Here is a 22,910-nt window from a genome sequence, read left to right on the forward strand (position 1 = left end):
TTTTCTAGGAATCAAAATTTATTACATGGAGTATTTATACTTTTGCTGATATTGGTGACAACTTATTTATTCTTATTTTATTGTTAAAACTGCAAGAAGGAAATCTTTCTCTCTAAATAGGCGTGCGCACCCGTCAAATCCCGTCAGACAAACAGTACTTACTCCGGCCTGCGCGAGGGCTCCAGCAGACCCGAACCCGTTCCCTCCTGGCCGGCCGACATTACCGAAACTGGCATGGCCGGAGTGTCCGAAATTTCCGGGGTGACCAGAGGAGCCGGAGTGGCCGAATTTTTCAGGGTGACCAGAGTGGCCGGATTTACCAGGAGGACTTGAGTGGCTTGAATAACTGCAGGAGTAACAGCCGGGCTTCGCCGCAGCCCACCCCGCCAACACTGCTACGACGACCACCTCCACCAGCTGTCGAACCATCTGAAATTATTCGATTTATGGGTCAGTGCTATAACTGATATACATACGAAGCCTGTCTATCAGAAAACGATGATACAGGGGAAGTCTCGTGCAAGATGTCACGGAAAATTATCTTCATGTCGACGGCAGAGTCGTGTTGTGGGAGTACTTGCAGAGCAGAGGGTAAAGTTTTAGTGACAAATTAAGTTATTGATTTGACCGTTGCTTCAGCACATATACTCTATTAATAGATTTTCCCGTACACTGCAGACCAAAGTTTCTCACCTTTGCTGTCGGAGGCTGAATGTTTGTGGCCGAAGCTGAGGTGTGGAGTCTTTATATACGCGGAGACGAACGTTATTCTGACGTCAGTGGCCTCAGTTACGTCCTCAGTGAGTGAATATGGTGATTACCCATGCTTGCCTGGACTTCCCTTGCTTTTTTCCCCGGTTGGCGGCTCCCATATGGGAGATAACCTGTCCGGGCCGGGGCGTGGCGTCCGGGATCGCCTCAACGACGCGACACAATAGCGCACAAAGTCACCTGCCTTCTTATCGCTTCCTAACCCTAGAGAAGGAGAAAAATGAGATCGGTGTCACGAAGTTGACCCCAGAAAACCCTGCCACAACCGGTTCACTGTTTGTGTGCAGGATCTTCCTCCACCCGGAAGACAATTTCGATTCTCCGAAATAGTTATGCAGTTTGGGCTTCTCCCACATAAATGCTGCTGTGCTTTGACGTCCTCTTTACTATTTTCGTATTGTGCTAAAGCGAAGAATTCACTGAATGTCAGGAAGCCTTTCTCGTACTTAAGGCAAGCTTGTCGTTGTGTATGGCTGAAATACAATAAATATACACGATGAAAGAACCAAACTTAATCAATTCCACGAAGAAATTTTATCTCACTGGTGAACGTTTCACATGACTGCAATTAGGGGTTTTATTTCCAGCCCCCCGCAGTGTATTTCCACTTCGTCTGACCTTCAGCCTCATGTCAAAGTGACCTCTTGGTATAAGTAGGCCATTGTTCACCCCGGCAAGCAAGAAATGGCTTAAGAGTCGAGTCCTGGTGAGCACCAGGATGCAGAGGGTTGAACGGCCCCATCTTGCCTCCCGTTGCGGCTCCTTCCACGGCCCCACCCACACCCGCCCAGTATCCTCGTGTACGGCGCACGCTTTATGACGCTCTGCCGTGCCCACCTGCCCGGCCTCCCGCCTCGCCCAGATGCGCAACAGGCACAGGGCAGGTGGAAGTTGAGGGGATACCTTTCTGTGCCCTAAACATTTCCACACTATTCCATGTACAGATATAAATTGTTGTTGAGAGATTAACAAGTCACTACGTTTACGAACTATGTTTATGCCATTCAAACTTATATAGGTTTTGTAGATGTTTTATTTTATCATCAGAGGCGTTCCCATAGCACTTGGCACTCGCGGGGGCCATTGTTATCTACTGACACTTCCTCCCTCCCAGAGTTACATCAGTATACAAATAAGCTACAGAAAGGCAACTTATTATGACAATAATCATATTCGATGGTTTTATAAATGTTTACACACTGATTAGGGTGCACATTGTGGGTATTAGTAATTGACACTAATGTAACCCCCCCCCCTCCCACACACACACACACACACACACACTCACACACCAGACCCACACCCACATATGAAAATTTACAATATTTTTGTTACAGTATACTTACAGGACTGGTGTTTGAAAAGTCGGCACGAATCAGTTTGCGGTTTGTCCCTCAATCAATGTCATATACGAATTCTAATTTATTTTGTTTGATGAAAATTTAGTAACACAGCACCATTTACATTCAGCCTCATTTTGATGCATATTCTTAAGGACTTTACAATATTGTAATTAAGAAATTTAATATGCTAAGGCTGTGCTTCACCCAACTATAGCTGTCACCTTGGGCGAACCGCCGACCCCCCCCACCCTCCCCCTCTTCCCAATAGTACGCCAATGATTGGCATTTGTCTAACACAAAGGTTAGACTCTGCTCTCTTCCGTGTCACCGTCGTCGTCTCGTTCTTGCGAATACTTCCTGTACTCGTCCATGATCTGCTGGGCGGTGAAGGCACACAGCGGGTAGTGTTCGAGGCACGCGTGGCCCTTCTGCCCGTGCCACGCCGCCTCGTCGTACTGGCCGTACACGCTGCCGTCACTCTCCCCGGCGCCCCTGCGGGAAAATGTTACAGGTGTCCATAGTCAGGCACAAGCCCGGCGGCAGCTCATCTACTAAAACAGATGGAAAAGTTGTGTCAGGGCGACGCTGCACCGGCGGAGCCTCACCTGTACGGCAAGAGGATCTGCACCTCGTCCTTGGCCAGGTCACGTGGGTCGCTCTGTGCCAGCTCGCACACCAGCCGCAGCCCACACTGGTCCTTGTCCTCGGACGAGATCTAAAATAATGCGTTAAATCGTTCTTAATCGAGCCTGTTTAAGTAGAACCTTGTTTCGTTTTGCCACTGATATGCCGTAATATATTGTGGTTTCGCTTCACTCCTATTCACATTGTGCTGCTCAGGGTGACCACCATACTGGTTCGCGCCGTGTGCGTGGCAACCAGTCTTTTTAGTTTTAACTTGTAAGTCTAACGGCTCTCTGAAAACATTTACTTATCATTTTTAAGTTCAAATTGTTGGTCACCTTAAGATACAATGATTTATTATGTAGTGACGAGCCACCAGCACTGCCCTTATTAGTATTTTAACCACCAGTTGTATTATACACGCGTCAGTTTCCATCTTGTGCCCTTAATTTTCGTCACGCTTTATCTTATTAAGAACATAAGCAAAGCGAACTTGCTGAAGTGCTGCAATACGAGTCCTCTCGCCTGCAGTGCACCGATAAACTCTTGACCCAGTATAATTATGACAACACAGTGAAGGAACGATACATTTGGTGGCTCGTCACTGCATTCTCTATTTTTATTGTGTTTACGTACGCATTGCTATGCATCCTTACTATCTTAGTTTTAGCACATAATCAGTGCGATTTTAAACTCCATCAAAGTATAAAGAATACAAGCTTCCCTAATATTTTGCCCTTTAACAAGTCATACACATTTAAAATTATATTTCACCAACCTTTTCGTAAGCCTCCATAATACTCTCATCTCCTAGGAAATCCTCAAGACTCCTGCGGCGCCGCCTGCCGTAGTAGCCGCCGCCGCACCAGCCGCAGGACCCGCCGCACCCGCCGCAGCCGCAGCCGACGCAGCCGCCGTGGTGGTGGTGGTGGTGGCTACGTCTGCCAGCCAGGTACCCCTAACAGTAAGGTATAAGACTGACTAAGTTTGACTTTGTCCTTTGCGAATTCTCCCTTCCTTCCTTCCCGCCACCGAGATGCATCAAGCATTTCCTTGAAGACTGCAATATGTATTACGAGTTATTGCGAACAATTTTATGATTGTAATTTGTTGTAAATTTATTGCCATGTCCTTAAAGGCTTTAACTATTTTTTTTAAGATGCATCATCCACAAGTCCGTGACTAGAAGACATGCACTAACCCCGACAAAGGCCAGGGCGCCAATGCCCGGGCGGTGGTGGTGGTGGTAGTGGTGAGGCTCGGGCTGCACCACCGTCGTCGCCACCGCCGCCACGACTGCCACCTCGAACCAGTGCATCTGGAATGGTATCGCTGTTATGAACACGTAGTAGTGTACAGTGCCTCACTACATGATTACTGGGGATTTAAGATTACTTTGTTGTTCAGCCTGCTGCTTAGAGGTTAGCACCTACCTTGCCTAACTTTCTTCCTCAAAATGGCGGAAGGTGTGTAAGCCGCAGCCTTTTATAAGAGTGGAATGTATCGGCGGTAGGACGTTGACCGCCGCACTGTGCCCGTGGGCGTCTTGCGGCACCTAAGGCGTTAGCAAACATTAAACATTGACTTGCACCCCGACGCTCTACGTAAAGCCTAGCTAGCTAGCTCCTACCGCGCGGCACAAGTGTCCGTCCCGCTGCGATGCCAACCAAGTTCAGGGTCGTACCCACCGAGGCGCTGCGAGAGGCAAGTCATCCTCTCTGCGGAGAACAAAGGCAAGACAATGACCTGGAAATCCCAAGGTTCTAAGTGCCCCGACGCAAAGCCCTGCGAAGGCGGACGCTGCGGGGGTGGTGAACGGGGCTTCTCGGTCCCCGCGGCCAATCTCTCGCAGCGTACTCTCTCCTCTAATGTGACCATTTTTTATCTTAGAGCCGAGATTTTGGGAGCCGCGGGATAACATATATCACTGGCGCCGGTGGAGACAACAAATGATAAATAATGGCACTCGTGGCACTCAGTAGTGTGGTCACGCTCTCTTCTTGAGTACGATGTATATCCACATTGATTTTTCTTAATTTCCCAATGATAAGGACGAAGAATATTGAACTTTCAGCTGGGAGTAGGCCAATGTAAGTCTATGGGACTATAGGACACCTATTGTTGGCTAGTTGGTGATTCTCTCTCTCTCTCTCTCTCTCTCTCTCTCTCTCTCTCTCTCTCTCTCTCTCTCTCTCTCTCTCTCTCTCTCTCTCTCTCTCTCAACTTCTCCCTCTCTCTCTCTCTCTCTCTCTTGTGAGTCTGATATTAATTAATTACAACTAATCTTTAAATCTCTCTCTCTCTCTCTCACTCTCTCTCTAATTAGTCTCTCTCTCTCTCTCTCTCTCTCTCTCTCTCTCTCTCTCTCTCTCTCTCTCTCTCTCTCTCTCTCTCTCTCTCTCTCTCTCTCTCTCTCTCTCTCTCTCTCTTCTCTCTCTCTCTCCTCTCTCTCTTTCCTCTCTCTCCTCTCTTTCTCGCTCTCTCTCTCTCTCTCTCTCTCTCTCTCTCTCTCTCTCTCTCTCTTATTTATTCTTCTCTCTCTCTCTCTCTCTCTCTCTCTCTCTCTCTCTCTCTCTCTCTCTCTCTCTCTCTCTCTCTCTCTCTCTCTCTCTCTCTCTCTCTCTCTCTCTCTCTCTCTCTCTCTCTCTCTCTGTCTCTGTCTCTCTCTCTCTCTCTCTCTCTCTCTCTCTGTCTCTCTCTCTCTCTCTCTCTCTCTCTCTCTCTCTCTCTCTCTCTCTCTCTCTCTCTCTCTCTCTCTCTCTCTCTCTATATATATATATATATATATATATATATATATATATATATATATATATATATATATATATATATATATATATATATATATATATATATATATATATATATATATATATATATATTTTTTTTTTTTAGGAACGACAATCCCAACTTTTCCATTATTTCCTTGTATGTTATACAGTTCGACACAGAAGTCAGTTTGGGTGGGGCCCGAGCCTCTTCAGACCACTGCTGTATCACCCCCAACACATCACTCTCTCCCTCATATGCTATCTATACGTAGTATTTGAAATTGTGTAACAAATATTCTGTATACATAATTATTATTATTATTATTATTATTATTATTATTATTATTATTATTATTATTATTATTATTATTATTATTATTATTATTATTATTATTATTATTATCATTATTGTTATTATTATAAGCTACCAAAGCCTCCCTTCAGGGTGCAGATACAACAAATTGAACCACTCAAAATACCAAAAGGTACTGGAGAGAAGCAAAGGCAACGAATAGTTAAGAAACTAGCCAGTCAAAGCCAAGAGGAGGAAAAATAAAATTACTGTTTCAAAAAGACATTCACACGAGACTTAAATGTAGAAATGTCTGCAGAAGGACAATCTCATTGGATAACTGATTCCATAAACTTGTCAAAGACGGAAGGAAACATCGTGAGAATTGTGTCGTATACAAAAAATCATAGGATTAATTAGAAGCAAGATCGTTTTGACTAAGGGCAAACTTCGTGATCCGGGATCAGGCAAAGCATTGTGTAAGAGATGCCGATTATTCTTAAAAACTTTAAATAAAATGCTAAGAGCACCAACTTGACACAACTTATTTACAACAACTTATATCTCACAATCTTGCTAATGTGTTTTCAGGTGAATTTATCCTAGAGAGACACTCCCAGTCCTCCTCCCTCGCTTTTGTAACGTTCTCATTTCCCACCAAACGATTCAGTAACAACCTCATAATATCCTTCTTAACCATTTCCAAGAACTTTGTGTGTGAGTGTGTGTATATTCCACCACGGCCTGATCACGAGCCAACAAGTATACCCTCCCGATTAGAGCAAGGCTCATTAGTCGATCTGCCAGGACCTCTCACTCCACACACCCCATCCCCCTTGCTCAAGGGGGGACAGTAACCACTCCTAGTCAGCGGAAAAAACCCGGCCTGAGCGGGGCTCGAACCTCTGCCTGCCATGCCGCGATGTCTGTCAGAGCAGCGCTTTAACCGACTTAGCTAACGGAGTGGTGTGTTCGTGTGTGGGTGTGCGCGTGGGTGTGTGTGTGTGTGTGTGTGTGTAATTCACCCACGGCCTGATCACGAGCCGGCCTCGTCATCACCAGCAAATACCCTCCCGACCTGAGCAAGCTCATTATAGCCGATCTCTGGGTACTGCCGGGACCTTCACACACCATACACACGATCCCCTTTGCTTAATTAAAGGGATGGAGTAACCGCTCCTCTGTCAGTGGAAAAATCCCAGGCCTGAGCACTGGCAGGGCTCGAACCTCCGCTTGCCAGACCGTTAAGTCTAGCAGCGCAGAGCTCTACCACTGAGCTGCCGAAGCGGACTGTGTGTGGGAGGGGGGGGTGCCTGAGTGCGTGCGTGTGCGTGCGTGCCAATGCCTGTGTGTGTGTGTGTGTGTGTGTGTGTGTGTTCCCACTGGCATTCTTTCCCCTGTAAAGTCTGGTTCTCCTTCATTGCTTGGCAAGGGAATGAATGAAGGTAACATTCACAACAGCTAAGTTTGATATAGTACAAATATTGTTCATGAATAGAAAATCAACTTATCTGAATCATTATGGCTTCTTTCCTGGTTTCCATTTGTAGGGGCTCATGCATGAATGCTTCAGTGAATATACATGAGCATTCTCAAACAATGAAAGCTTTGCAAAAGGTCATTTTCAGACAGCTATTTTGTGGATTACACTTTATTTACATATCCAGACAGTATATATATACACAGCAATAGTATTTATCATGGAAAATAAGAATTACTACTGCAAACAATACTGAATGCAGTTTATAATCAAATATATAATTATTTTTAAATACTTTACTCTGACACATAATGCAGCTGTTCTTGTAACTGCCATTACACAACAATTCATTGAAGTGCCTGAACTAAACAGCCACATGAAGCCACAAGGAACAGATATTAGGAAGATACACAAGATTGCAGAGTCTATGCTCGCTAGTGTGTTGTAAAGTCTTGGCGCCAATCACAAGAGACAGGACAGTGATTCCTCATACTTGTGAAATTAGACCCAAAACAAATAAGCATACAGGGAGTGACTAAGATAACTGGATACAAACCAAATTGATGAGAAGAGAGTAAAGCAAAGTGTAACATATAGAGCAGCAAACTGGAGAATATAAGGAGTGAAATAATTATATGATAGAGGGCTAATACATATAATGAAGCCAGGCTAAACTTTCATTTGTCAAGAGTGAGGAAGAGCTGAACATCTCATATTACCTCTGCCATAATCCTTCTAGTTGATAATTTGGCCGGTCAACAATCTGAAGAGAACCAACAGAGAACCAACTGGAATTTTCCACCATACTTATGTATATACATGGAAACAAGAGAATCAAGACTATTACAAAATATTTTGTGGTTTCTCCAGAAACTCTTGCTAATACCTCCATGGAACAAACGGCCTCATCACTGACTTACCTAGCTATCACAGTATATACATAAATTCTTGGTTATGAATGTATTAAAAAAAATGTGTAGAGGGTATATTACAGTATATACAGGCAATGTGTTGTCCTGACTTGACTGAGAATGAGGCACACTTGCACATTTTGACTGTTCTGGAAACAACGGCAGCATGATGTACAGTAACCATGATGACAATAATGCATGTGTCCTGCTATGAAGGAGCCAAAATTTGACGCAATATCTTTTTCAAGCACTAGCCTTGTGTCATCAAAAAAACTTTTGTGCATCATAGTTCGTGTATTTAATGTTTCAACTGTATAGGTTATCTACTGCTGAGAAATGCACTTCACTTGTAACATAAGACCACTGGATACTAATGATTCAAGGCCACCAAAATGTGTTCTTTCATACACATATGAAAACCTGAACCAATGAGACATACAAACCCAGTGGCTAACAGTGTATCTTTTACCATTCTGTGCCACAACTAATCTAATTATTTTAGCTGAACTTGAAATTCTTCTATGCCTTATCAACTATATCACTTGTTGAATATAAATCCTTAAGTACATTTTATGAAAATTTCATTTAACACAAATATAGCTGAGAATACAAGTAATTTCCTAGCAGCTCCCACCCAGTGCCAACAGAGTGGCTTGGGAACCAAGTTCATATCACTAAAGTTCAGCCAAGTGCAGCTGCAACCAGCAGGTGTGCTGAGTGGTCTCGTGAGTCATTCATCCAGGGTAATACAATGTGCTTGTTGAAGCTGGTGGTTCTTTAGGCTGGTCACTAACTAAAGAGTATATTAACAATTTCCTTCTAAAACATGATGATTATATAAGGCAATAAATGAGGGACAAAATATGAAGAAATGTTGGATAAAGGGGAACTTTATCATCCTGATTTGATGCCAGAAATATGAAAGGAAATGTTTAATAAAAATATATAAGGAAACATGTATCTAATCACAAAGCATTTAAAATCCTTCAAAGGTATAATAGGTAATTACAGATGCATAAAAGATCCTTCATGTATCATAGTTCAAGGAATATAGAAAATAAACCTTTACATACTGCACTTCCAGCGCAACACAGTTATACCCAATTTATAATATCTTTACATTTCACAACACTGAGCGCTGCCTATCATTGGTCACTGCATGAAAGTCCATACATTTTTCTTAAAAAGTAACACATCCACAGCTGCAAGTGAATTACTTTGACATACTTGAGGTCCACATCAATATTTCCAGAATTATAACAGCAAATTTCTATTTACTTAGTATGCATTGCCTTGATATTTCTTAAAATTCTGGTGAACAATTAAGACCGGTAATTAAAAGATCCATATAAACAATAAATGTGCTGTTGGTGAAAAATCAATATGCATATATCCTTCACACAGACACCATAAAACTTTTTAAGATATAGATTTTGATTATGAATAACTTCATCCAAACTTTTGTTCCCTACAAGAATCTCCTTGCAGCTCCCTCACTCACCCACACAAAGAAGCCTTTAAGCAGCCCCACAATGCCCCTTTTTATCTTTTCTGTGATTTACAACAAAATCACAGGCAGGTTGTTCATGAGCCATTTTTTATGCCATGACAAAATAAAGAGCAAATTTATATTCACAAATGATACAAACACCTGCACTTCTTTCTTAGAAGCTCTATGGCAGCCTCTTCAACAAAGAAGTCACATTTTTTTATGGATGGTAATCAAGTCATAAAAGTAGCTAGCTGATTTCTTTATATTTAATGGGACAAAAAATTATCATGAAGTGTGAAGTGCAATAAACCCAAAAGGTTTGAGGCAGTTGCTGGGATGTAACAATGCTTCTCTCTCATTCAACACACAGCAAGCTTGATCACATTATCAGGGAGTGACTTAAGGGACAGGGTCTCTGCTTGAGAAAGACAGATGTTAGTTTGTAACTAGTGACACTTCTCTGACAGATTATTTCTCTAGTTCCTAGTTTGATTGAGTTATAAGCACGGTTGTGAGGTCTGTCTGAAGTCCTGTCTCCACAACCTTGATTTTAAAACACTGACATTACATCTACACTCAATCATGTTTGTCTTAAGAAGGCATTCACAGAGAGCTTATAAACTCTTATCTCACATACTAAGTATGATTGCAAGAACTTCCTGAGTTAATTCACTTACTGACAATAGACCCCATTCCACATACAGTGTCACCCTCAGCCACCTAGAGAACTTTCAAGTATGGTCAACAGTTTGTTTACTGGCCAGGTTTTGCTTCAGTACCCAGTCTTGTCTTGGCAGGAAGCCTAACAGTATGGCACCTATCTATGTGTCAACAATTTATATCTATCACTGCCAATGTATCGGAGGTAATCATTGATTTCTAGAATAAACTTTGAACGAGATCTTATCAGATGTAGATGGTCACCTAATTTTTAGGGGGTACAGTAAACCCTCCATAAATCAGACTTATCTGGGAGACCTTATCTGAATTAGCCAAAAATCTGAAATATCATCAGAGTGCTTCCATCCAGTAATTTCATAGCTTTTCACAAAGCACTTTATCCTTGAAACATGGTAAATAAGAATACTTGTTTGTATTCCACTGTATGTTGTCAGAAGTGACTAAGAGCAACATGACTCCTGCAATACAGGACACTGAGATTAGCTAAAGACAGTGGTGGGCATTTCGATAACTTTTATCAATAATGATTATCAAAATCGTTATTGACAATGATATATATATATATATATATATATATATATATATATATATATATATATATATATATATATATATATATATATATATATATATATATATATATATATATATATATATATTAAAAACAAGTTTTTTACTGTTTAAGACTTCCTGTTTTGGGTAAACAACTAAGTAATAATGGTAGTTTATGAAAGAATGGGTTAAAATATTATTTAGAAGCAAATATGAGCACTATTTAAATTTTTTTGTTATGTTTGTAGAAACCATTAGTTATCGTTATCGCGTTATTGAAGTCACCGATTTGGTTATTGAAAGTTATCCAGTAATCGTTATCAAAGTCACAGTAATCGAAAAAGGTTAGCGAAGTATCATTATCAAAGTCTGGGTCAAGTTATCGAGTGCCCACCACCAGCTAAGGACTGGTTCCCTATTAATTTTTTTTTTTATGGAACAGTCAAAATGGTCAAATGTCCTTTCAATTATTCAAATTTTTAATGGAAAACCTGAAATTCAGGAAACTGAGGATATGGAATCTTGGGGCCTACAGTATATTGCTGTATGTAGACAGAACAGTAAGTAGTCTGGAAGTGTGCACTTTTTCAAAACCTACCTGGTCACTTGGAAAAATATATCAGGACTTCCTTTATGTGTTTGAGAGAAATATCACACTCAATAGCTAAAAAAGAACAGTTTTTTTCTGTTACTGATATCTTGTCTTATCATCTTTTGTTATGACAAACAAATTTAGTGCAGTTTTATTATGATCAAGTTCATAGAATTAATTCTGTACTCTTAATTTTCAGGTGCAGAAAGACGGCTGATCCCCACCCCTCACTTGTCTACTTCCCCATTCCATGTGAACGAAAATACTGAATATGCATCATGACTGGTGAAGGAAAAAGCATCATATAAATGGATGGCCAACCACACTGAGACAAACAATAGCTATCAGTCACCAGTCACCACACTGCACATGCATGCACTGTGTGAAGGAGCACACACACACACACACACACACACACTCAGGAGGATTTACTCATTTCTTTTCCTGTCATCAACTTAATTTCACATCTCCATACTGCATATTGTCATATATATACACCCAATACCTTAGCAATGCACACCTGGGGCATTCAGATATTATACATTTACATACAAACCCTGTGAATATTGCTAAATCCAAACATATTTTGTGAAACTTAAACCAGATTTGTAAAGGCAGCTCAAAATAGGTTATATTTTCCATATTTCCATCTTTTTCATGTTACACCAAACTCAGTCCACATAATGCAGATTTTTGTTTGGGATCTTATGCACAAAATATTCACAGGCTCGTTGGTTTTCTTAATATGATCTAATATACAATATCAATGCAACTGAAACTGCAATGAAACCCTATTCATGAATCATAAGTTATCACAAACAACAAGTATCACTGTCCACCATAGAAGGTAGTAAACCAAACAACAATGGGGGATTCCTAAAAAGAAGTGTGATGAGGTGAAGTATTAAAATATAGAATGTTTGCAAGGGAAATTGGGAAGACTGATGGGGAGGAAATGTGAGACCTCCTTGGATAACTCTAGGGAAACTTGCTTTATAAACTCTCCATCAATCATGTATAAAATAACTTTCTTCAGCATAGTCATCATTACAATAAGCATATCATCACTCAGTCAAATTGATCTACAATAATAACATTGCAATAAAATAGCAGCAACATGGGACAGGTTCAGGAAGGCTTGGTCACCACACCTGCAGCTGAAAATACAAAGACAATACAGTCAAACCAGCCAACTCCTTCACTCTCCCAGTGTGAGTGCTGCTTCTGCATCTAAGTTGTTGCTGTTGTGGTAGAAAACAAACATGATAAAAACATGCCCTTCTATTTTTTGTGAATCAGGTCTAAGACAAAAGCAGCCAAGCATACAGGTCTAAATCTTTCTTTATACATGGTATAATACAACTGTCAAAACACTCTCCCATGAGCCATTAACATATTCTTTGGATAAGGTACAAAATAACAATATCAGTCCATACAATAATGCCTTTGCCAAGAAAATATAATAACAGAAAATATGACAAAGTAATCACAAATTTCTTCTTTTCTCAACAGGAACCAGCCTGGCATTCATGCTAGCTGATACAACACAACCCGGGTATGGTCAGGTAATGATATAACATTACGTTGTGACAGATCCTCACTGTAGCCAATAAGAATATTTAGCATATATGCAAAGCATATTTTCAAATACTCAATAATATTATCTACCCAATGCACATACACATTTACACCCATTTCATAAGTCCACACTCACAGATATGACGCCCACTACTCCTGGCCAAAACCTTCTGTCTCCTCTATGGCAAACGTGAGCTTCTCCACCAACTGCTCATATGACTTGTATGGGGGCAAGTCAAGACGATTGAAGCATGTGTGAGAGCGAGGTAACCAAGTTTCCTTTCCTACCTTCTCAATGCAGAACTTCTGAGGTCCATTGCTTCCTGCAAGGTATGAAGAGTAAAGTGCATTAAAAAACTGTTCGATACCACAGAGAAAAACACAGCTCCAGATATTTCCTAAGCATCCAGGTTTTCCTGAAATTCCTTTGAGGGGTTGGCCATAATGGAAGAGTTTACAGTTCTCCTGTTTATTCACTCCCTTCTTGCAACATTTGCCCCCTTCCACCTACCTTCATGTATTCCTCAATCCTATTGATTCACCTAACCAGTTCACATTTCTTAGTATGTTCAAATCGTCTCTAAGAATTTTGTCTAACTCATCCCCACCACTGCACATTCTACACCTCTTCATTACTCAAACCCTCCCACCTTAATGAACCACATATGCTCTTCTCAGGTAACTCATTTCTGCTACACATATCCTTGCCTGCTGAAACTCAAACCATGAATATGTTTTTGAGGCACAGGGCAAGGCTGGCACAACTATGCCATTTCTTAATTCTCTCATTATCTCTATGCTTACCTTTGATGGATCCTGTGGTCTGCCTGCCCTTTACTGACTTCTTCACTGCTTCCTCCATGTTCTCATATTTACAACATTCCCAGTTATTTCAATCCTTCCACCTCCCCCATCTTGTCTATCCCCAAGCATACTGTACACATAAATAGCTGTACCCAGTCTAGACATACAGTGGGATCTCCCCAATAACATGTAATAAGTAGTAAGACTCAGATAATCACACTGACATAATCTTCATGTAAACAGAACTGGCAGGTGTGTTTTACCAGACAGAGCAGCTCTGGTGGACACTGCCCCATCTTGAGTGATTTGAAAGAGGAATTGAAGTAAAGAAAGTCAGTACATATCTCTGAATGGGTAAACCAGAGAGGGCAGGGTGGGGAGGGATGGGTGAACCCCTATCCAACGGGTCACATAGTGGGGGTCAGGTCACTTCCCCTCCCCACGCTGTGATCCAAAGATGGCAGCATTAAAGGGGTGGGAAGAGTAAGAGACCTTTCCACCAACGACCACGTTATTGCATCTAACTTTAAAATATACCTTCACTTAAATTAAAAAAACTGTTGTTTCAATAAACATTGCTTCAATAACACAATTCTTTGTAATAGTTGAATGCTTTCCCAGAATGATGGGAAAATAGCCAACTGCTGTATAAATGTAATGATCACAAAAAAGTAGTGTTATTTTGAAGCATTGTTTATGAAGAAACACAACAATTTTAATTTTAGTGAAGGTACTTTCAGGTTGGATTCAGTAATGAGGTCACTGGTAGAAAGATCTCTTCCCACCCCTTTAATCCACCCCATCTGTCAACTGCAGCGAGGGGGGGAGGTGACCTGACCCCCACTACATGACCCGTTGGATAAGGCTTCATCCACCAATCCCCACCCTGCCCTCTCAGGTTTACTCACTCATCTTTATATGAAAGAAGCAATGTACTGCGCTTCCTTACTTCAACTCCTTCCAACAATTGAAAATGGTGTCAGTGTCTACCAAAGGAGTGGCCTCCAAAGACACTGGCCTGGGACTTGAGTTAATGACCTCAAAATAGCAGACGGATTATCAGGTTTTCAGTGCATTGAAGTATTGTACTCTTACCTGATATCAGCAAACTACCAGATAGTATTTAGGTAAACTGAGCCTACCATTGTGTTAGATACATTGCTGCATATCATGAGCATAAATTAATTATAGTAAGACTCGTATTAAGATAATACAAGGAAAATAACTATTTATCCATTTTCTCACTTTTTTGTTTCAACTCACTGTAACTTGCATAGTTTTGTTTGCAATTAATTTTAAGAAAGTGTTTTGAAATCAGCACGCTTTTTCAAATCTTTCAGTATGTAACATATACTGACAAGGAAAAGATTAGGTGGTCAGTATTACCAAGAGAGTAAAACTCCTGCAAACTGGTGCAGTGCTGGGTGAGTGTGTGGCCTCTGAAGTATCTTTTGAAGGCCACTCACCTGTCACTTTGCCAGTTTGCAGGAGTTTTACTTTCTTGGCAATACTGTTCGCCTTGTCCGTATCGGTACATGTTGCATATCAATAGAATAAAAAAGTATGTCAATTTCAAAACAGTGCCTGAATATTCAATATGATCAAGACTGAGAGTTATGAGCTAAAAAAAAATGTTAATACACTATTTTGTTTTCCTTCTATTATTTTCATTTATAATTTAACCCGTCCGCTGCGATTGGCATGGATTTGGCCTTGACTGGTAGCCTGGTAACATACAGTCCCAGGTCTTTCTCTGCCTCTGTGGTGGATAGTGGAGTGTTTCCCATGTGGTATTGGTATGCTGGATATCCCCTCCCAATGTGCATGACTTTACATTTTTCTTCATTGAATTGTAGCAGCCATTTTTTGTTCCATTCCTGTAGCTTGGTGATGTCTTCTGGTAGGAAATCTGCAGTCAAGGGGTTAATAATAATAATAATAATAAAATATATGCAACCCAGCCAGAGCGAGCTGTCTGCTTGGGGGCTCTGTCTAGCTGCCCAAAGTACTTGGACCAACAAGCCTGGTACTTATCCACATCTGAAACTATCTGCTCATCTGCCATTCAGATAGTACTCATTTGAGTTGTGGATTTGAAGCAGAGCTTCTTAAGAGCTTGGAAGGCAGGTCCAAGGTTGTTTGCATTAAGTGATTAAGACAACCCTCAACATCCTCAATGAGACCTCGAACATAATCATCATCATCACTTCATTTAACATCCGTTTTCACTCTTCCTAAGTGGTTGGACGCTTTATGGCTCTCCTCCATTCTACTCTGTCTTCTGCCTGATGCTTATCCAATCCCATCAATGCCAAGTCTTCCTGTATACACCTTCCCCACGTTTTCCTAGGTCTACCAACTGGTCTCCTTCCTTCTACCTCCAATCTCTCCAAAACCCCCAGCACTGTATCCTCCCCTGCTCTCTTTACATGTCTAAACCATCGGAGTCTTTCCCTTCTGAGCACTGTTTCCAGGTCCTCTACTAGCTACATCTGCACTGGGCACCCTGTCTTGTCACTTGTCTCAATACCTCCATCAATTTTCTAGTTAGAGCCATTGTTTCTGCTCCATACAACATCAGTGATCTAATAGAGGGATGCTACGATTCACAAGTAAACTCTCTATCTCCACTTTAACCCTTTCATTGCGCGTGGTGCAGGACGTGAGTATTTCCTCAGGCGCAGTCGGGCAGCCAAATGGGGGGGTCTCTTTTAACCTTTGTATCTCAAAAACTATTCATCACAGCTAAAAAAAAAAAAAAAAAAAAAAACATTGGGAAGAGGAGGCCCAGATCTATAAGAGTTGGTTATGTATGCCTCTCTTGCGAACGTACATGCACACTCAAGGAGTGTTGAATGTGAACACTTGCGTAATGTGTGCGTGATGATCAGCCATTTTGAGGCAACTGCTGACATCTCTCCTTGAGGTTCTGGCAAGGTTGTATTGCCAACTGCAATATTCACAACTATTTGGTCAAAGAATCAGTCAGGTGATAGGTGAAGCTATGCAAAAATGCCACTATAGTGGACAAGAACATCCACCAGTTACTCATCCGTAGATTTTCCGTGCTGGGCTAATATGATTTTCCACCAAATATGGTGGAGAACCCATTCAATTGGCAATCCTGTGTTGTGAGTAATAGCGTTGGAACACTCCCATGCGCGGGAGATTTGAGTGCAGCTGGAGCTCGCAGCGAGCATTTAGCACCACCAGCAAATGTGCCTACCACTCGCTGCGAGCGTTTAGCAATGAAAGGGTTAACCACAAGACCTCTGACATACCTCTCCTTATCCCTCCTCAGAAAGGCTCTAGTCCTACATGACAGAGTCATGTATCAGTCCGAGTCCCCACCCAGCCTACCAGCACAACTCTTCTCTATATTCTCCAGTGACTCTCATGAAGCAACTCCACTCCTAGACCTTTGATGTTCTCCAATGAATGCCTTGGCAACTTTGAGTTTCACATTTAAAGGTATCTCATAACTCTCCAGGGTCCTTTAGAGTACCAAGCACTTCAAACTGGTTTGAGATTGCCACTGCATACTCCTGAGCACAAGTCTGCTCCCTCAATTTCTCAAGATGGAACCCTGGTGGGATGCATCTTGAGATTTTCTTGGACCTGATGTATATCCTCAGTTTTGCAACATCAAGTCTGTGGGAGGTTGCAAAGAACTCAGCACTCCAGAAAACCCTACAGTTCAGATGGATCCTCCAGTGAGTGATAATGAGGATGTGATTGATCTCCTTTGCCACACCGTCAGCATTGCTATACCAAGTCAGGAGGTGAGGCTCGCATCTCTGGAACCAGGAGCCTGAATCCTCAGCCTTCTGGACAATGAAAAGTTCAGAAGGAAAGAACTGTCAACGTTTCTGGTGCCAGAGTCATGGGAACCAAAACATAACTCGTAGCCAACTCTTGCTTTGCCAGTGACGTTGCCCAAGACGATGAGTATGTCATGCAGGGGGCACCAGTCGACTATAGAGTTCAGTTTGATATGGAACCTCTCTTTCTCCTTAAGTTCACACATCTTGGTAGAGGCATATACTGCAAGGAATCTCAAGAGGTGCCATTGTATTCAGCAGTACAAATACGGACTTGGGGCTACCAGCAGTGCACGAGTCATCTACTTCAGTGGCGGATCCAGCTCCAGGTGAAGGGGGGGCTGATATACAAGATGGGTGCCAAATATATATATATATATATATATATATATATATATATATATATATATATATATATATATATATATATATATATTATACTACTATTACTACTACTAGTAGTAGTAGTAGTAATATTGTTATTATTATAATTATAATTAGTAGGCTAGTAGTAGTGTTCACAAGAATGATACCCCCCCAGATTTCAGTGAATCTTTGAAAGGTTGCAATTTATGTCCAAAGCCCCCCCTCCCCCCCCCGGACCCGCCACTGATCTACTTACCCACGATTTCAGAAGAAAAATGAAAAAACTACTCACCCATGAGTTCCGCAAATCCTCCAACAGGTACTCGACATGTTCCAGTCACAAACTGAAGTAATCTTGCACGCTTCTCATTGTCAGTTTCTATCACAAACTGAAAGAATATACACTATGGCAGATTAAGAAGAAACTTTGGCCAACAATGACTTCTTAAACATCTTGGACTTTTAGTTTGGGTTTCAGCAGTTATGGTTATTCTCTCAATAATACTTGCTGTCAATGTACAGTCGTCAAAAAAAGTATCAAACACACATGGATCTTTAAAACAGAATCTAAGTGAAATCTATAGACATGGTGTGTCAGTTAGGTGGGTACAAATGGCTAGAGTCTACCCATCATTTCCCACCTAACTAACACAACACCATGTCTATACAGTTCATTCAGATTCTGTTCCAAAGACTCATGGCTGTTTGATACTTTTTTTGACCACTGTACAATAAAAAATAAAATCTCTGCCAATAAAGACTGAAAAATAAAGTTATAGCTGTTACAATCATCCCTTCTCTCTTTTCCTTTATAAAGCTGCTGTTTATCCTCCCATTTGTGCTGGTTGGTAAATGGGTACCTGGGGAAACCTGGGGAAGACAAACTGTGGCAATCTTGGACATCACACTGGCCTGGATTCTTACTCACCATAAGGGGCCAATGCAACACAGATAAGTACCGCAGCCACATGTAGCTATAGCGTATGCACCTAACCTTACCTTTACCTTATTTCAATATTCTAACTCCACACACGTATGGAGTATGCATCTCATGTGTGGGGGGGCTCCACTCACACAGCTCTTCTGGACAGAGTGGAGGCTAAGGCTCTTCGTCTCATCAGCTCTCCTCCTCATACTGATAGTCTTCTACCTCTTAAATTCCACTGCAATGTTGCCTCTCTTTCTATCTTCTATCGATATTTCCACGCTAACTGCTCTTCTGAACTTGCTAACTGCATGCCTCCCCCTCTCCCGCGGCCCCGCTGCACTCGACTTTCTACTCATGCTCATCCCTATACTGTCCAAACCCCTTATGCAAGAGTTAACCAGCATCTTCACTCTTTCTTCCCTCACGCTGGTAAACTCTGGAACAATCTTCCTTCATCTGTATTTCCCCCTGCCTACGACTTGAACTCTTTCAAGAGGAGGGTATCAGGACACCTCTCCTCCTGTATTTGATCTTCCTTTCGGCCACCTCTTTTGTTTTACTTTAGGAGCAGCGAGTAGCGGGCTTTTTTTTTATTATTGTTTTCTTTTTTTGTGTGCCCTTGAGCTGCCTCCTTTGTTGTAAAAATAAAAAAAATAAAAAAATAAAAAATAAATAAAAAGGTTTGTTTCACAAATGCTTAAATGAAGATTAATGTGGCTTGATAGTTATAAATATTTCTAAACCATCACATAATTCTGCACCTGAAACTGAAATTCCACTACTAAACGTACCTGCCAGAACCATATGATTTGTTTGGAGGAACGGTTGTAGTGGCGGTAAATGGTATGCTTCTGCCAGTCATTGATATCTATCTCCTGCATGCCACACAGCAGCAGCTCCAGCTCCCTCTCATCAAAGTACTTGAGCCACTCCAGCGGCACCACCTCAGAGAAGCCCTCCAGGAAGTGCCGTGTCTGGGCCTCCTGCCCTCGGGTCAGCCGCCACTGCATCATCAGCCTGGGGAGAACATGAATCATATCTTTGGTGATTCATTCTGATTTGTTGTTGTTCACCAACAAACAATGTCCTGCATGAAGGCTGCAAAGTAGTTGAAAGTATACACAAAATATCACCGAGAACCAAGCATCACACATAAATAAATATTATGCCTATAAAATATTCTTAAATGTAATGTTGCTCTTATTAATACTCTTCCATATTTAACTTGATTCATGCTTCCAGTCATTGCTATATTCTGTATTATTTTACAAATTATACCTGTCATTGCCACATTCTGTATTATTTAACAAAGTATACCTGTCTAACAGAAAAGAGGGGAGAACTGAATTATGTAAGGACAGTCCCCAAATTACAAATAGGGTGGATACACTTTATAAAGCCCTATGTCCCCATCCCTCATCTAGTATAACCTTCAGACTTACTCAATGTACTCCTCCTTGTTCTCCTCCGTAACCTGGACGTCCTTGCCGCCAGTCTTCAGCTCCACTTCTGTAATCTTCCCCAGGACTTCAAAGTCAGTGCAGAAAGTCATCTCAAGGCCACACTCCTGAAACAAGTAGGAAAAATGAATGCCATGACATTTATAAACTAATTGTTCTTCCCCCTTTAAGAACAATGTCATAAATAAGCATGTGTGATAACTGACCTACCAAAAGATGAATCAAGTGATTAATAAATCAACTTCTAACCTCTATATTGTTGTCCCTGATCCAGCAAAGGGAATTGTAGAACTCAGGATCAATGGACTCCAGGTCCTTCATGGTGAGTTTTTTGTTGAGCATCCTCTTGTAGAATGGCATCGTGAAGCCCGAGTAGATGAATTTCCCATGGTACAAAGCCTGTAACAAAGAAGCAAAATCTATACTTTACTGCCATTTTGAGATTACTTGCAAACCAGTTTTGAATATAAAAGTCAAAGTTTTACAATCAAAGAGTTTTGCTCCACTACAACTAATGCTGTCTCAGTCTGCACTATGGTTGTGTTATTACTCTTCCTTGCATGCTTGAGCTATGAGTCTTCAATAGTAATTTAATGTAACAGTAATAAAAAAACAGCAACTTAAGCTTGATTTCAATCAGCAGTGCAACAGCTCCAACCTGGTGTCAACCTACCATGGCAATGAAGCGACCAATGAACTTGAAGTATGTGAGGTGATCTGGGTTGACCTCTGAGGCTGGGTTGATTTGAAGGGAGTAATTGTTCTTGTTGGCATACTCAAACAGGCAATACATGGGATTGAGTACTTCATGGGATAGCTGGAAAAACCATTCTCTGAAATCAAACACGAGTAAATTGGTTAAAACAGAATAATTGGAAACCAAGAATGATCAAGTATGTACATCTTATTTTTAGAGAACTACTTTTCAATTTGTCTATGATCCCTTATTTTTCCACTATATATACTTATCACAGAACCTTTTGTCATTCTATTCTGTCAACAGAGACCACATGGACTCATCTGAGGTATTAACATATTGTAGGGAACTTGACAGAACACCATGGATACACTTCTTTTTAGTCCCGTCTTAAATTCTACAGACCTTGGTTCTTTGTTACATTACAGGTTGCGGAAACCTAAGGACATAGCATAATTATAAAATGCCCCAAAAACAAACTGTGGAATAGAAGTTCCAAATGAATAATCAATTATGTGTCTGTAGTGCAGTGGTTAGCATGTCTGACTACCAATCTGAGGGCCTGGGTTTGAATCCCGGCCTGGACAGTCCACACACAGCCCTTCCATCCTTCCTTTCAGGATGGTCAATAAATGGGTACCAAGAGAAACCTGGGGAAGGTAAAGTGTGATAATCTGAAAGTTTCACTGACCCACTGTGCCACGTTAATGGGTTCTCACCCACCTCAAGCTCAAGGGCCAACAGTGTAGTGTGGGGCCTCAAGGCTAGAGGTGCACACTACTGATGGAGGGAAAGGTGGAAAGCCAGACTAAAAAGTCTGTGTTAGACTTTATAGTCTGGTCATCCACCTCTTCTTCCATCAGTAGTGAGGGCCTCTAGGCTGGAGGCTCCACGCTACAATGGGATGAAGATGGGCACCACAACCACATGCAGCTAATACAGTATGCTCCCAATTTTACAGAGAAAAAAATAGCTTCATCTTAATCCTAGCAGTTAATGAACAATAGAAAGAGTAGGTAATGGACCAGAGCCCTGCAGAGCACCCCTATATACTCATTCCTCCTTCCTTTTCACCCTACTCCTCTTCCCTCTAACCTTCCTCCTGCTGTACATCTATGTACAGTACCCTCCTGAGTTTCGCGCTTGCTTTGTTACGCAGGTATAGCGCTAAACTCGCGGATTGCGAAACTCGGGGTATTGAAAACACTGAAAAAGCACTTTGTGTTCCGGCCCATAGAGGAGCTGACTTTTTTTTCCACTTTACTCCCTTATTATCTCAAAATGCGTACAGTCACCTCTTAATTAACACGAGTTTAAACAACACGTTTTTTATTTAACACGAGTTTATATTTAAGGAGATACGATTAACTAATGCGATATTTTCGATTTAACGCGCGTTTAATCGATGACGTCAATGCACCCACGCTACTTCTGGTGGGAACCGCGCTGAGACGCTCTGTTTCTTCTCAGTCTGGAGCCAGCCCGCACTGAGTGGAACGTTTCTCTGGAATACTGCATTTTCACCTCTACTATGGCACCCAAGTGTCCTTCCACCTCCTCACAGGAAAGTGCTGCCAAGAAGTCAAGAAAGACTCTCACCATTGAAAAGAAGTTGGAAGTTTTGGATCGGTATGCTAGGGGAGAAAAGACCTCTGTGATAGTGAAAGTGACTTTTTCAAGCTTTGAAATCAGTGTTAGTGGTGAAGACAGTGACATCATCAACATTGAACTCCAACCCCTCGACTTA

General features: G+C 41.5%; 3 protein-coding genes and 1 long non-coding RNA gene across 7 annotated transcripts in view; 1 reads left to right on the forward strand and 3 right to left on the reverse strand.

The window, feature by feature from the left end:
* Positions 1-1,194, reverse strand: part of LOC126998862 (uncharacterized PE-PGRS family protein PE_PGRS20-like) — a 3,078-nt gene extending 1,884 nt beyond the window's left edge. Inside the window, exons 1-2 of the mRNA XM_050861041.1 lie at positions 694-1,194; positions 163-429 (exon numbers count right to left, since the gene is read on the reverse strand). Of these exons, the coding sequence (XP_050716998.1) occupies positions 163-429 (267 nt within the window). The 5' untranslated portion in view covers positions 694-1,194. The remainder of the gene's footprint in view (positions 1-162; positions 430-693) is intronic.
* Positions 1-4,035, forward strand: part of LOC126998867 (uncharacterized) — a 26,025-nt gene extending 21,990 nt beyond the window's left edge. Inside the window, exons 2-3 of the long non-coding RNA XR_007753045.1 lie at positions 3,553-3,707; positions 3,898-4,035. This is a non-coding gene — a long non-coding RNA (uncharacterized LOC126998867). The remainder of the gene's footprint in view (positions 1-3,552; positions 3,708-3,897) is intronic.
* LOC126998866 (uncharacterized) lies at positions 2,037-4,864 on the reverse strand. The gene is made up of 5 exons (XM_050861046.1): positions 4,172-4,864; positions 3,940-4,056; positions 3,517-3,696; positions 2,720-2,829; positions 2,037-2,606 (listed from the first exon to the last, which is right to left on the reverse strand). The coding sequence occupies exons 2-5, from the start codon at positions 4,054-4,056 to the stop codon at positions 2,417-2,419; spliced, it is 597 nt and encodes a 198-aa protein (XP_050717003.1). The 5' UTR covers positions 4,172-4,864; the 3' UTR covers positions 2,037-2,416.
* Positions 4,865-7,436: 2,572 nt separating this feature from the next.
* LOC126998868 (E3 ubiquitin-protein ligase Su(dx)-like) overlaps positions 7,437-22,910 on the reverse strand; it is a 33,042-nt gene continuing 17,568 nt past the window's right edge. For 3 of the 4 annotated variants that reach the window (XM_050861050.1, XM_050861047.1, XM_050861048.1), the window contains exons 14-19: positions 21,140-21,299; positions 20,716-20,865; positions 20,449-20,573; positions 19,798-20,023; positions 18,371-18,467; positions 7,437-13,410 (exon numbers count right to left, since the gene is read on the reverse strand). In XM_050861050.1, the coding sequence (XP_050717007.1) occupies positions 13,238-13,410; positions 18,371-18,467; positions 19,798-20,023; positions 20,449-20,573; positions 20,716-20,865; positions 21,140-21,299 (931 nt within the window). In that variant the 3' untranslated portion in view covers positions 7,437-13,237. The remainder of the gene's footprint in view (positions 13,411-18,370; positions 18,468-19,797; positions 20,024-20,448; positions 20,574-20,715; positions 20,866-21,139; positions 21,300-22,910) is intronic. The other variant, XM_050861049.1, reaches the window with a different exon arrangement.

This window comes from Eriocheir sinensis, chromosome 15 (assembly GCF_024679095.1).
Source record: "Eriocheir sinensis breed Jianghai 21 chromosome 15, ASM2467909v1, whole genome shotgun sequence".
NCBI lineage: Eukaryota > Metazoa > Arthropoda > Malacostraca > Decapoda > Varunidae > Eriocheir > Eriocheir sinensis.